This window comes from Arachis ipaensis, chromosome B9, assembly GCF_059453495.1.
Source record: "Arachis ipaensis isolate K30076 ecotype BB chromosome B9, ASM5945349v1, whole genome shotgun sequence".
Classification (NCBI taxonomy): Eukaryota; Viridiplantae; Streptophyta; class Magnoliopsida; order Fabales; family Fabaceae; genus Arachis; species Arachis ipaensis.
This window is the reverse complement of record NC_142444.1, coordinates 155,756,943-155,769,194: the sequence shown is the minus strand read 5'-3', so window position 1 is coordinate 155,769,194 and position 12,252 is coordinate 155,756,943. Positions and strand designations below refer to the sequence as shown.

The 12,252-nt window shown below is 36.1% G+C and overlaps 3 protein-coding genes across 6 annotated transcripts; 2 read left to right on the top strand and 1 right to left on the bottom strand.

Moving 5' to 3' along the window:
• Nucleotides 1–123: 123 nt before the first annotated feature.
• LOC107617251 (kinesin-like protein) lies at nucleotides 124–2,601 on the bottom strand. 2 transcript variants are annotated; one of them, XM_016318996.3, is made up of 6 exons: nucleotides 1,995–2,601; nucleotides 1,839–1,887; nucleotides 1,660–1,711; nucleotides 1,107–1,267; nucleotides 874–987; nucleotides 124–593 (listed from the first exon to the last, which is right to left on the bottom strand). In XM_016318996.3, the coding sequence occupies exons 1-6, from the start codon at nucleotides 2,351–2,353 to the stop codon at nucleotides 435–437; spliced, it is 894 nt and encodes a 297-aa protein (XP_016174482.1). In that variant the 5' UTR covers nucleotides 2,354–2,601; the 3' UTR covers nucleotides 124–434. The 2 variants fall into 2 exon arrangements, with proteins under 2 accessions (XP_016174482.1, XP_020966651.1); XM_021110992.2 differs by having other exon boundaries at nucleotides 275–596; nucleotides 1,995–2,460.
• A 1,131-nt stretch (nucleotides 2,602–3,732) lies between these two features.
• LOC107617252 (mitochondrial pyruvate carrier 1) lies at nucleotides 3,733–6,043 on the top strand. Its single transcript, XM_088497804.1, has 5 exons — nucleotides 3,733–3,955; nucleotides 4,791–4,904; nucleotides 5,033–5,087; nucleotides 5,178–5,313; nucleotides 5,660–6,043. Exons 2-5 carry the CDS (start codon nucleotides 4,809–4,811, stop codon nucleotides 5,697–5,699), a joined length of 327 nt encoding a protein of 108 aa, XP_088353930.1. The 5' UTR covers nucleotides 3,733–3,955; nucleotides 4,791–4,808; the 3' UTR covers nucleotides 5,700–6,043.
• A 661-nt stretch (nucleotides 6,044–6,704) lies between these two features.
• On the top strand, nucleotides 6,705–11,369 carry LOC107617250 (uncharacterized). Of its 3 annotated transcripts, none has more exons than XR_015899999.1 (8): nucleotides 6,705–7,109; nucleotides 7,208–7,254; nucleotides 7,654–7,813; nucleotides 7,928–8,117; nucleotides 8,559–8,688; nucleotides 8,863–9,033; nucleotides 9,120–9,382; nucleotides 11,042–11,369. XR_015899999.1 is itself a non-coding variant. In XM_016318995.3 (7 exons), the coding sequence occupies exons 1-7, from the start codon at nucleotides 6,902–6,904 to the stop codon at nucleotides 9,276–9,278; spliced, it is 1,065 nt and encodes a 354-aa protein (XP_016174481.2). In that variant the 5' UTR covers nucleotides 6,705–6,901; the 3' UTR covers nucleotides 9,279–9,693. The 3 variants fall into 3 exon arrangements, 1 of the variants encoding a protein (XP_016174481.2); XR_015899998.1 differs by having other exon boundaries at nucleotides 10,131–11,369; XM_016318995.3 differs by lacking the exon at nucleotides 11,042–11,369 and having other exon boundaries at nucleotides 9,120–9,693.
• Nucleotides 11,370–12,252: the final 883 nt, after the last annotated feature.

Below are 12,252 nucleotides of genomic sequence, written 5' to 3'. Positions count from 1 at the left end.
GAGCAACAGATAAAAGACCTTGTGGGAATATAATTTTACTAACTCGAGTTCCATTTTTTTTACCCTTTGTTCAACAAGACTTCTGACAAAAAATAAGCTCAAGAAAAGACCAGTCAACCGATATACAAGTTCAACAGGTGAACTGCAGATGATAAATTGATAATGTTTCTATCAGTATTTTTTCTGCTTAAGTTATTCGTATTCATCTCTTATCGTACAATTTCTTAAATTAACGATTGTACACCACAAATCAAATATTCACCACTTCATGGTCTAGTTGCAAACAACTAATTTACGTTTAATTCAAATGAGAAAGAAAGACGTTTCCTTAGCATGCTGCCCACCCACGACAGGGTATATTACTTTTCATACATTTCAGCCATTTTGTCGGTATCAAATTAATCTCTCAATATGAAGCCTCAAAATAATAATATTCAATATTCATTAGTAAGACTCCTTGCAAGACCACGAAGGAATCGAGTCAACGCCTTCTTAGCCCGAGTTGATGCCATCTCTTTCTTTTTCTCCTCTTCATCATCTGCAGCCTTCATTTCCTGAGTAGAATGCACTCTACGTACAAGCTTTCGCAACTCCTGCTAAAGTTAGAGACGTTAACTTATAATATCAATAGAAACAAAGTTCTCTGTGCCAATATATAATATATATTGGTAAATTGTGAAGGCACAAATAATAATCCTCATGAATGAGTTTGACTTTATGTCTTAAGAGAGCCTAGTAGTTATGAGTTTGTAGCTAAAGTAAAATTGGAGATAGGAACGTAGCAGTGAACAGAGCTACCGGGTAAACAAGTGAGCTTAGCCTGTAGCTGGGTAGGGAACTTTTGTTGCTTTGAAGCATGGATCAAAATATTACCTGCCGATCAAACTCAACTCCCTGAACTGAATAAACTTCATTGGTGATTTGAATGTCCTTATCGATCAAACCATCAAACCACTTTGTTACTTGATTATCATACGAATTAGATTCCTGATCAAATGTGCAAGAAAAAGTTGTACACTATCAATAGAACCAATGAAAAGTATATCATGATGATTTTTCCAATTAATTATGTCTAGTTGGCATGAGATGTAATGATCGTATGATACCTTTTCATCCTCCTCCGATTCAATTTCTATCAAGTCATCATCATCCTCAAGATCATCGTCCCCTAATCCAGTTAAAACTTGTAGCTCCTTCTGATCAGAATCTTTTGTTGCTTTAATTAATCGATCCATTAAATCAGGTTCCACGTCCCTTAGCAATTTTCCTGAGACAATTTATGCACGAAGAACATGAATCTGCACTGCAGAATGTATGTAACATCTCATCAACTTAACACAACTAAACTGAAAGACAATAACACATGATCAGTCAGTTACCACAAGAAGCCAAGGTATACATATACCAACCAACGCAAAATAAATTGTAAAGTGTGAAACACATTTGATATATGCAACTTGAATACGATGCTGTGATGCTCAATCATGTTTTTTTTTTTTTTTTTTTTTTGGTGACTATGCTCAATCATGTTTTGAATGACTACTAGTTGCAAACAAATTCTCATTTACAATGATAATGTGATACTAAATATACCATCCAAAACATTGTTTAATTTCTTTTAAAAGAAGAAAAAGATCAGAGTGTTGATAAAGCAATTACCAATATAATTGAACTGCCTCCGCTTTCCTTCGCGAACATCAGGTCCTAGTCTCTGTGGCAAAACAACAAACACCTTATCTTCAACAAATTCATCCAAAATGACCACATTCTCAGATAAATAAGTCATCAGCATTGCATCACTGTCATGATTACTTGAGTGAAAAATAATGAAAGAGCACCTTAACCAACATGAGAGCTTCGAACACAACTTGGTCCAAAGAAGCCACTCTGCAAACAAATCAGACAATGTTTTTTCTTTTCTTTTTTCACCAAAGATTGCAACTTCGAACAGAAAAGGAAGATAAATGAGTAGAAGCGAAAACGAGAAAACGGACCCAAGGATGCGTTTAATTTGGGGAGGAGACAAGGAAGCCAAATCCATGGCCCATTGCACAGCACGCTTTGCTTCGCGCTTCAATTGGTTGCGGCTCTTCTTTAGTTCGGAATCGAAGTCTGCGGTGGTGGATGGCGATGGTAGCGGAACATTGGGTCGTAGAAGACCCCGCGAACGGGTATTGAGGTTTCGTTGAGCTGAAGCAATATGAGAGGATGATGATGATTTCGTGGGTGGTTGTTTTGAGGAGAGAAGATGATGATGTTGAAGTGGAAGAAGGGTGGCAGTAGCAGCAGTTCTTGGGTGGTGGTGGTGCAACCATGGCAATGACCTTAGAGGCCGTAATAGCTGTTGATTCATTTCTTTATCAGAAACTGAAATGCAATGCGCCTATGCCTCTTCCTCTTTTAGGAAAGTGTTCTGTTCAACAATAAAAGAACGGTTTATCTAACAAATATATTTTGGAGGATATAATACCACTAATATTAGCAAGATTAGAAGGAATACAAGAACATAAACAACTGAATTGGACTGATTTATTTCTTGAAAGTATATGCAAACAATTGAATTGGACTAATTTAAAACTACAACAGTTAGGTGAAGTACACAAAAACTTGCAAGTTGCAAACGTTATATATATAAAAGTTATTAATTAAAAAAAATATATTTATTAAGTGTAAAATAGTTTTACACGGGCATTAATACCACATCAGTCAAATAACTATCTTTTATATTAATCACTTGAATGGCTTGAATGGTCCTTTAAAAAAAACAGATGTGATTGTTTACATAGTACATCAAAATTAAACTCATTTATTAAAATAAAATATTTAAGAGTTCAGCTAGGACAGCTAAGTAGACAATGGGGTGCGAACAACGTGAATAATGGGTTGCACTTCAGGTCTACTAAAACAAAAAACAATCCACTCCATTTATCCACTACAAGTCTAACATCTCACCTTCCACATTTCTCTTCTTTTACCACAGCCGTTTCATTCCCTTTTTTCTGTCGTACTGTCACCAATGCACCACACCGCTGCCGCCACCGAAGCAACGAGTTGCCCTGCCGCTGCACGTTTTTCTCACATGTGTCGCACTGCTTCTTGCAACTGACGCCGCCGTTGCACCTTCTTCTTCCTTGCGTCGCGCCCTTGTTCTCGACGCTGCTGCTACACCTTCTTCTCCAGTGCATCGTGCCGCTGTGTGCCTTCTTCTCCTCTCCGTTATATCGCACCGTTGCCGAGTCAGAGACCTTGTTCTGCCGTTGCTCTAACGCTGCATCTCTACCCTTACTTTCACGTCGTTGTGTTGTGTATTCGCCACTTCTATCTTGTGCAGCTTTTCTTCATTCACTCAAATAGTATGATTTAAATAAACATCCACATCTTGGTAAAAAGAATTATCTGCATACATATATATAAAATCAAACAAATCAAGTAAAATATCAATAGTATATTCAAATAAATATCTATTTTAAAATGAAAAGAATCATCTGCATACATAATAAAATAAATATGTGACTTAGTTGATAAAAAAACAAGTAACATCTGCAACTACAAGGCACTGAAGTCGCAATACAACGATGTGGTGGCATAAGATTGTGAGGGAACGATAATAATTTAAAAAAATTTAAAATTATAATTAAACTTAATTAATTCAAAAAATTTTAATTTTTAACCTTTTATTTAGATTGGTCAGACGGTACTTTCTCAATATTTAAACATGTATCAACTGATTCCGCATTTTATTTTCCGTCTAACGTGAGAACTGGTGGCATGAATACAAAAACGGTGTCGTTTGAGAGTCCATAAGTGTTCTAATGTTCTCCAACTAGTCAGAAGCTATAAAGAGTAGGTAAGGCCCCAAGTTCCCGGATGCTTGGTCTGGTCTTTTGGTACACTGCTTTCCTCTTATCTCAGATTCAACCCCGCCGGTACCCGCTCTCCCGCCGTATAAGCCACGGTACTCTCTCTCTCTCTCTCTCTCTCTCTCTCTCTCTCTCTCTCTCTCTCTCTCTCTCTGTTTTAGGTTTCTTCTATGCGCGCGCCTCGTATAGCTGCTTTCCTTCTCTTCTGTCGTGTTCACCCTAATTGATTAGCTATTTTTATAGTTCAAATGAATTACGCTACTTGTTTCAAGGAATTTTCTTCATTGCTTACTAATTACTTGAATCCACAAATTGTTATGTGATGTGTATTTGCTGATTATATGAGCAATGACCCTTGCATAAAGTAAATATTCTTTGTAATCAAATTTGTCTCGTTAGGGTACTCTATTTGATTAGATCTTTGTTGAGATTAGCATTTGGCTCAATTATTATTGGAAGTTAGACTATGATGAACAGAGTGCTTGCTTAAGTTGTTTCTAATAATCAATAATGGATTCCAATGACTTAATTAGATTATACTTTTAAAGACTGAGAGGGTTATTTTGCTGAGCAGTGATTTATTCTCGCATCTGTGAGTGCAACAGGAGAAATTCCTGTATACACCATGGAGGAAGGTTGATTCTTCTGCAAAATTGATTTGATTTATTACCACAAACATTTAAGAGAATGAACAAAGATGAATGAGAATAAACGAGTGGTTGTAGAGTGATCTATAATATTTTGCGCAATTAGAGCTGTAGGATTTTATGTTATTGTTATTATTGTTTTTGCAATGGATAAAACATTCTGTGGTGTAACCACTTTGCTTTTGGTGCTATGGTGTAACTATTCGGATTTTAACTTATATTATGTATTTACATGATGTTGTTTCTCTTATGAGGTTACCTGACATGTTTTAATGGAATTCAGAAGTAGTACTTGTATCAAATGGCTTCCTCCTTCAAAGCATTTTTGAACAGTCCGGTTGGCCCTAAAACAACTCACTTTTGGGGACCTGTTGCAAATTGGGGATTTGTTGCTGCTGTGAGTATTATGCTATGACATTACCTTCATACATGGAAAGAGTCCACTGCATTCGTTTACTTAAATGGTTATTCATCATTCACAATATTGCCTTCTCCTACACTAATACCCCAAACTCTGACTTGTAGGGGTTGGCTGACATGAATAAACCTCCAGAAATGATCTCTGGCAACATGACAGCAGGTTTGTAAAATCCCGGATTCTATAAGATATTGTTTTCTTCTTATTATTATGTTGTTTGTCTTATTGGCACATCTTCTTTTGATACTGCAGCAATGTGTGTCTACTCTGCATTATTCATGAGATTCGCATGGATGGTACAGCCGCGTAACTATCTACTTCTTGCATGCCATGCATCAAATGAGACCGTACAACTCTATCAGCTCTCCCGTTGGGCAAAGGGACAGGGGTAAGTAGCTGACCAAACCAGCAAAACTTTTATCTTACCCAATTTTTATTCTATTTACTCCATGTGAGGATAGCTGTGGTATATTATATCGTTTCTCTTCTAATTTTAAGATACGTCGACATGAATACACATTTAGTCTCATTAGCTGGGAGTCACTTCTACCTTCTTTCTACCTTTATTTTGAATTGATCACCAAGGGTGGTATATGTTTCTTAAAATAACATGCCATTCCCAGAAACAGGAAGGATCAATTGGCAATAATTGATCTATATATGCATTATATTGGACATTATTCTAACTACCAATGAATGTAATAACCTTTGCATCTCTTCATTTTCTTTTATAGTTATCTCTCGGATAAGAAGGAAGAAGCTTCACCACAGTGACTCAATGCTAGCACGTTCTGAATGTAGCAACTTGAAGAGATTTTTCCATTTGAATTTGCGTATTTATGAATAATTGATTGTAAGAAATGCTCGTGGAAACTGAGAGGTTGAGATTATCCAAGTTTGTTTGATCTGGGGAGGGTTTGAATGGAAGGTCTAAACAATTAGTCAATTAGTTAAAGGCATATATGGGTGGGTTTTGTATGTATCTGCCCCAGAAGCATTTTAACTTCGAAGAATTTGTCCATAGCTGAAATTCACTTCCAAGACTGGGAGGTGAAAATTGGACTCGACTATATGATTTGGACCTTCATATTTATGTGAATGAACGTTCATAGGTCCAATTCTTTCTTCAAGTTGCTATTAATCCCTTTGTTTGAATACCTAGCTTTCCGTTCTCAGCTAAAGCATTTTTCCCCTCTTTCAAGAACCTCTTACAGTTCTGCCTCTGTCAAAAGCAAACCTCAAAAGGATGAAAATCCTTTTTTTAACAGGTAGGAGAGTGTTGAATTATGAAATTGATTGGCATGGAGAGTTTCTAGTTTCCTAACAAATTCTAGCCAACTTTCTAAAAGTTATTTTCAACCGTTTTTAACAATTATAATTTTTCGTTGATTGAATATTTGAATAACTTCTTACTTCTGAGCAGCAGCATTAGTAATCTTCATTCAGAAATTAAATTTTAGTTGGATAATTTGCACATTTTAATTTAGGGCTTTTGGGGGGGGGGGGGAGGTTTGATTTCCACATAATTGAATAATCTCTTCAAATTATGCAAGAAATAGTAAATAAAATGGATGGAAAATTCAACTAATTTATAGTATGTTAAACAATCAATTTTTACAAATTATTCAGTTTTGATATCTAATTCTTGAGAAATCACGGAAGTAATACTAATTTGGTCCGGAAAAAAATTTAAAGAAAAATAGTAAAATACTGAATTATCAAGAAAAATGTTATAAACAAAAAATTAAGATTTATTTAAGAATTTAATTAGTAAGAAATGGAAAGCCTTTGAAGATAAGCGGCCGCAAATAAATACATCTAGTCATAAAAGTTAAAACTTAAAACGCACGAAATTAGAAATAAAGTAATTTTTGGAAGCTAAAAAAGAAAGGGTTCAGTTTTCCTTTTGGACGCGACGGTTTGTCATTTAAGACGAGGAAGGTAGCGGCGGACGGGGAGTACAACAAACGCAGAGAATGGCGGAGGATGGCGGAGTAGCCACAATAACTGGAAGGAATGAACACGAAGAAAGAGAAGACGAAAGAGAAACACCGAAAGAGAAGAAAGAGATGTCTCCATGGGAGCAGCACTCGGCGGTGATTAAGCTTCCCCGGTTCGACTACAACGCCCCCTCCTCTCTCCTTCATGGCTCCCATTCGGGCTTTCTTATCACTTGTACTATCAGTCAGTTACTTCCTTCTCTTCTCTTCTTTCTCCATTTCCCCACTGTTCAGTTAGCTCTCTTTTCTATATATATACCAATTTGGAATCATGTTTTACAGAACGGGAGAAAAGCGCTACCAAGGAAGCAATCTCTATACTCCACAAGGTTCCCCCTTTCTTTACCCTCTTCTCTTCACCGTTATTATTCTCATGTTTTAATGTTAAATGCTATTAATAAACAAAAGAAAATGCTACGTGCACACAAAAAAGGGTCATTATTTGTGTAAATTTATACACGTTGATTCACATATTTTTCTAACTAAATAATGAGCTACTGGAATAATCAGCCATGGTAGAATAATCAAACTTTTTTTGTGTAGTATAATAAAAAAAAAAAGGGTTGAGATGTCAAATACAGATTTCTATACGCAGTGGCGGATTGGTGACTGATTTTTTATGTAAACGTAGCATGATTGATTAGCAAATAATGATTCTCTGTAATTCATTAATTAGAGAGATTGGAGTATATTAATGCACAAACAAGATCTTCTAACTTTTCATACAGTTTGCCAGGCCCTTCAGCAAGGGTTCTTATAACAGTTTGAACAACCTTGAAGATGATAATGCTTCTAAGAAAAGAAGGGTATGCACAGAAGATGATGCTGAGGAGTGTTTGGACAACAAGGAAAAGGAAACAGCCTCTGCCACTGCTAACTCTGGAGATGGTATTGAGTATATATAGTTGGACCTTCTTTTTTTCGTCTTCCAGTTTTGGGAGGGAGAAGAAGGTAGTGTTTTTGGTTTGTTGAACTGAAAATTCATGGCCTCAATGGTGGCAGGTAAGCTTTTAAGCGGGAGCGGTAATAGAGCAGAGACAGACGCCGAAGGAGTTCCTGGTCTTTCCCTGGTTAAGCTTACAAGGAGTGGTTTGCTTCTCTTTACATTTCCGGAGGACGCGTTGCTGGACACTGTTGATATTGTGTCAAATATCATTCAAGCTTATGAATCTGGGAGTGTTAAATCGCCAGCGTAAGTAAATTTGCTTATGCTTTTAGTGTTAGTTCAAAATGTCGTGTTCATGGTTCTAGGAAGTAAATGGTGGTGTGGATTTATGCCATTCCCTCCTGGCCATGGAAGAAAATGAAGACGTATTTCTTGAAGAAAAGCTGAACCAAGATTTTTGTTCAAGAAAACACTGATTGACTTTTTGATCCTAAGTGGTTAAACAAGTTTGATAATTGGTTGACCTTCCACTGATACATTTGTTCAGCCTTCAAGCCCTAACAACCATTGATGCAGTAACTTTAAGCTTTTGAAACGATTGATAAAAATGTGGAATTGCATATCTTGCTTCTAATTTTTGTTGAGTGGGCATATTAGGTTTGCGAATGGAGACTAGAAAAGTCTTTTAGTGAGTGATTTCAGTTCACGTCTTTTCTGGCACTAATGGTGAGCATATTTTCTCTGCAGCTGGTGCCATCGCATTTTCCCAATCCAGGCTACCTGTGGTTTAAATGAAAAAGAGCTGCAAGAAGTAGTATCAATGCTAGTTAAAAAGTTTGTGGATGATAAACAGAACATACTTGAACAACCTGTAAAGGTGCAATACAATATTACCTTTCTGATGCAAATGAGCCTCACCTCATGTTAAGTCCTGTACTCATCAACAAGTCTTGATATTTGTAGATGAATTAAAATCTTAAACCAATCTCATACAATATAAGTTTTAGACAATCAAAGTCCATGTTTAGCAGTATTGTATTTTATTCTGTAGTTTGCTGTTGGGTACAACCGAAGAGGAATTGAAGAGACGAAGTCTGTGAAAGAAAAATCAAAGGATTCCGATGCATTCAGTTTGCTAGACCGCAATAAGTGCTTTGGCATAGTGGCTTCTGCAGTCAATGGTGTGGTGGGAGATTCAGTAGTTGACCTCAGGACTCCAGAGGTAAACATGTTGTACGCCCCCAAACATAGTCTAGCTTGTGCTACTCACAATTGTGCATACTCTCAGTATTGACTCTATTGTTGCAGCTGTGTGTTCTTGTCGAAGTGCTCCCCATTTCCGGAGTGCCAAATGGGTCGATAGTGGTTGCTGTCTCTGTCCTCCCTAGGAACCTTGTTAGTACGAAGCCTCGGCTCTGCGTCAGGGCCTTGAATTCAAATACAAAGGAAGGGTCTATGGCTGAATGAGAAGTCCCGGTGATTCTTTCAGATGGCTTATGCTGGAATACATGGCGCATCCCTTATGACTCTTTGATACAACTAAAAGTAGCCCCTCTCAAACTCGGCTGAAGGTACGAGCAATAGCCTAACAAATTATTCTGACTCCGTTAACAAGTAGAACCTGCTGTCAATTTTGCACCCATTTATAATGTGGCTATTATGTCAATTGAATGTGTTTTGTGAACAAAACTGAAACACAATGGAACCTGTGTCCATAACTAAAAATAGGTGACCTAATGGCCGCCGCCCGTATTATCTTGTGATACATGAGTGGGTTTATATGTTGTACTTCACCAATTTCAATATTTTATGGTATATTGATGAAACCAAAAATAGTTTGCATTTGATATAGAATTTTCTGATATGCATGATGTATAGTCAATTTAGTAGTCCAGGTGTAATTAAACCATGTTAGAAAGCTTATTTCTTACAAGCTGAGGTCCATAAATTTGACAATTAATGTGGTAATAAGCATGTGATGCAGTATATATTTGTTTATTACTTTGTTTAATTGTCATAATCCATAAGTTAATTGTTACCGTTATGCTACATGCTCCAACTACTAAGTCTAACCAAGTTGGTCCAAACTCAACGAAAATTAGTTTCATTAGTGAAAGCGTGAATATACGCTCCAACTACATAGAACGTTCCCACGCTCCTCCTCATTTGCGTGTTTCCTCCTCATCGTCGTTTTTTTATTGCTACTGTTGCCGCTGCGTTTTTTTTTTTCCTTTCCTCTTCCTCTTCCTAGTGATTTTGCAGCATTATGTGTTTCTTCTTCTTTTTGTTTGATTTTTTCTTGTTTTTATTCTTGTTAAGAGAGTACAACCAGAAGAATCATGAGAAGGTAAAACAAGAAGAAGATGAACAAGAAAAGAAGATAATAATGAAGAAGAATGAGGAGGAGATGTTTTGAGTTATGCAGAATACTAGCTAGATTTAAAATTTACATGCATGTGTTTTTGTGATTGATTGAATCTTGTTTGTGTGCTTGTTGTGAACTGAGTTTGTTTGTGAATCATCATCATTAAGTAATTTCGGTACATTTTGGATTTAAATAAGGTGCATTTGGTCTCATTGAATTGGATTTGATGTAATTAGTTCATGTAAGTTAATTGTAGTATTTCTGGTGTCATTTAAGCCATATTGTTGACTTTTTTGGATTTAAAATTTACATGCATGTATTTTTGTGGATGATTGAATCTAGTTTGTGTGTTTGTTTTAAGTTGAATTTGCTTGTGTATCATCATTATTAAGTAATTTCGGTGCATTATGGATTTAAATAAGTTGCACTTGGTCTTTTTTTTTTTACTGAGTTTGTTTGTGTGTCGTCGTCATTAAGTAATTTCGGTGCATTCTGAATTTAAATAAGGTGCGCTTGGTTTCATTGATTTAGATTTGGTTAATTAGTTCATGCAAGATAATTGTAGTACTTCTGGTGTCATTACTGATAACTTTTTTGGATTTAAAATTTACATGCATGTATTTTTGTGGATGATTGAATCTAGTTTGTGTACTTATTTTGAACTGAGTTTGCTTGTATGTCACCATTATTAAATAATTTCGGTGCATTCTGGATTTAAATAAGGTGCATTTGGTCTGTGCTTGTTTTGAACTGAGTTTGTGTGTCATCATCATTAAGTAATTTCAGTGCATTCTGAATTTGAACTGTTCTACGTATAAAAAGAAGACGACGATAATGACAATAACAATAACAATGATGATGATAGAGGAGAAAGAAGAAAAAGAAGGAGGATATCAAAGAAATTCATACGAGAAAAGGAAGAGGAGGAGATGGAAATGGAGGTGGTGGTGTGGTGGTAGTGACGACGACGATAATGAAAGAGAATGAGAAGGAAAAGGAGAAGAAGCTGGAAAACGATTATAACAATTTAATTGGACTTGATTAAGTATTTTATTTACTTGATTGTAAAGTTTTAATCTAATTGTTATGTATATCTACTGTTTTCATATGAGAACACGCAATATAAGCGACTTAATAATAATGTGAATCTGGTTTTGAAAAATGAGAGAAACAATAAACATTATGTTTTGTAACTTGTAAGTTACAACTATAGCATATTAGCATCATGGAATTTTGATTGATTTAAAAATTAATATATAATATTTGAATTTGTAAGCGGAGAGTTGCCTTATCTTTTATCAAAATCCACTCTATTTTTATTCTTCCAAATTACCAGAGAGAAACTGAATTATCATATCAACATATGCAAGTATTACAGCATAGGATTCAACTGGTTTGCATTTTTCTCATATCAACTGTATTCTCTATTTTGTTGGAAACCACATAGATTTAACACAAGAAATAGCAGTCTCACAAGGGATGTGTGAACAAGGAAGATCAGAGATGATTTCGACAATAATGCAAAACCCCCCAAAAAATTACCATGCATCAAAACACACAAGATTTCTCAATATTAAATGATATTATTATCAAGGACCAAAACTACATGGTCCAATTATTTTCGGCTCAATATCAAATATCAAACCATATTCAACAATAAACAAGCAAATCATATTCCTTCGGCTTAATCAGTGGCTCTAGGGATGATCTCAATCTTGTCACCAAGCTCAACCTGTTGCCACTCCATGGATCTATCACGTTCCATCACTCTGCCATGGTGAAGAATGTGGCACCCATCCTTAACAACAGGAGTAATATTCTCTCCGAAATTCTGCAGATTTTCACTCAACTTGTGAAGCATATCTCCAGCAGTGACTCGAACATTAAACTTGAAGCTTGGAATATTCTTGGATGAAACCACCACTGAGTAAGTCTCTGCTGCAGGATCGGTGGTGCTACTACTACCACCTCGAACCTTAACCACCATGTTTGCATACACACTACCTGGCACCAACGCGAAGATCACATGAATGCGAGAGTGTTCAGCGATGCCATATGACTCCAAGACCTGATCAT

Excerpts from the sequence above, each read along its gene's own strand:
- LOC107617251 (XM_021110992.2), bottom strand. The coding sequence starts at position 2,353 with ATGAATCAACAGCTATTACGGCCTCTAAGGTCATTGCCATGGTTGCAC. Across the intron at positions 1,712-1,838 it reads AAGCTCTCATGTTGGTTAAG|AGACTAGGACCTGATGTTCG; the intron begins GTGCTCTTTCAT and ends GTTTTGCCACAG. Across the intron at positions 597-873 it reads GAGTTGAGTTTGATCGGCAG|CAGGAGTTGCGAAAGCTTGT; the intron begins GTAATATTTTGA and ends CTCTAACTTTAG.
- LOC107617252 (XM_088497804.1), top strand. The coding sequence starts at position 4,809 with ATGGCTTCCTCCTTCAAAGCATTTTTGAACAGTCCGGTTGGCCCTAAA. Across the intron at positions 4,905-5,032 it reads ATTGGGGATTTGTTGCTGCT|GGGTTGGCTGACATGAATAA; the intron begins GTGAGTATTATG and ends TCTGACTTGTAG. Across the intron at positions 5,314-5,659 it reads CGTTGGGCAAAGGGACAGGG|TTATCTCTCGGATAAGAAGG; the intron begins GTAAGTAGCTGA and ends TTTCTTTTATAG.
- LOC107617250 (XM_016318995.3), top strand. The coding sequence starts at position 6,902 with ATGGCGGAGGATGGCGGAGTAGCCACAATAACTGGAAGGAATGAACAC. Across the intron at positions 7,814-7,927 it reads CACTGCTAACTCTGGAGATG|GTAAGCTTTTAAGCGGGAGC; the intron begins GTATTGAGTATA and ends CAATGGTGGCAG. Across the intron at positions 9,034-9,119 it reads TTGACCTCAGGACTCCAGAG|CTGTGTGTTCTTGTCGAAGT; the intron begins GTAAACATGTTG and ends CTATTGTTGCAG.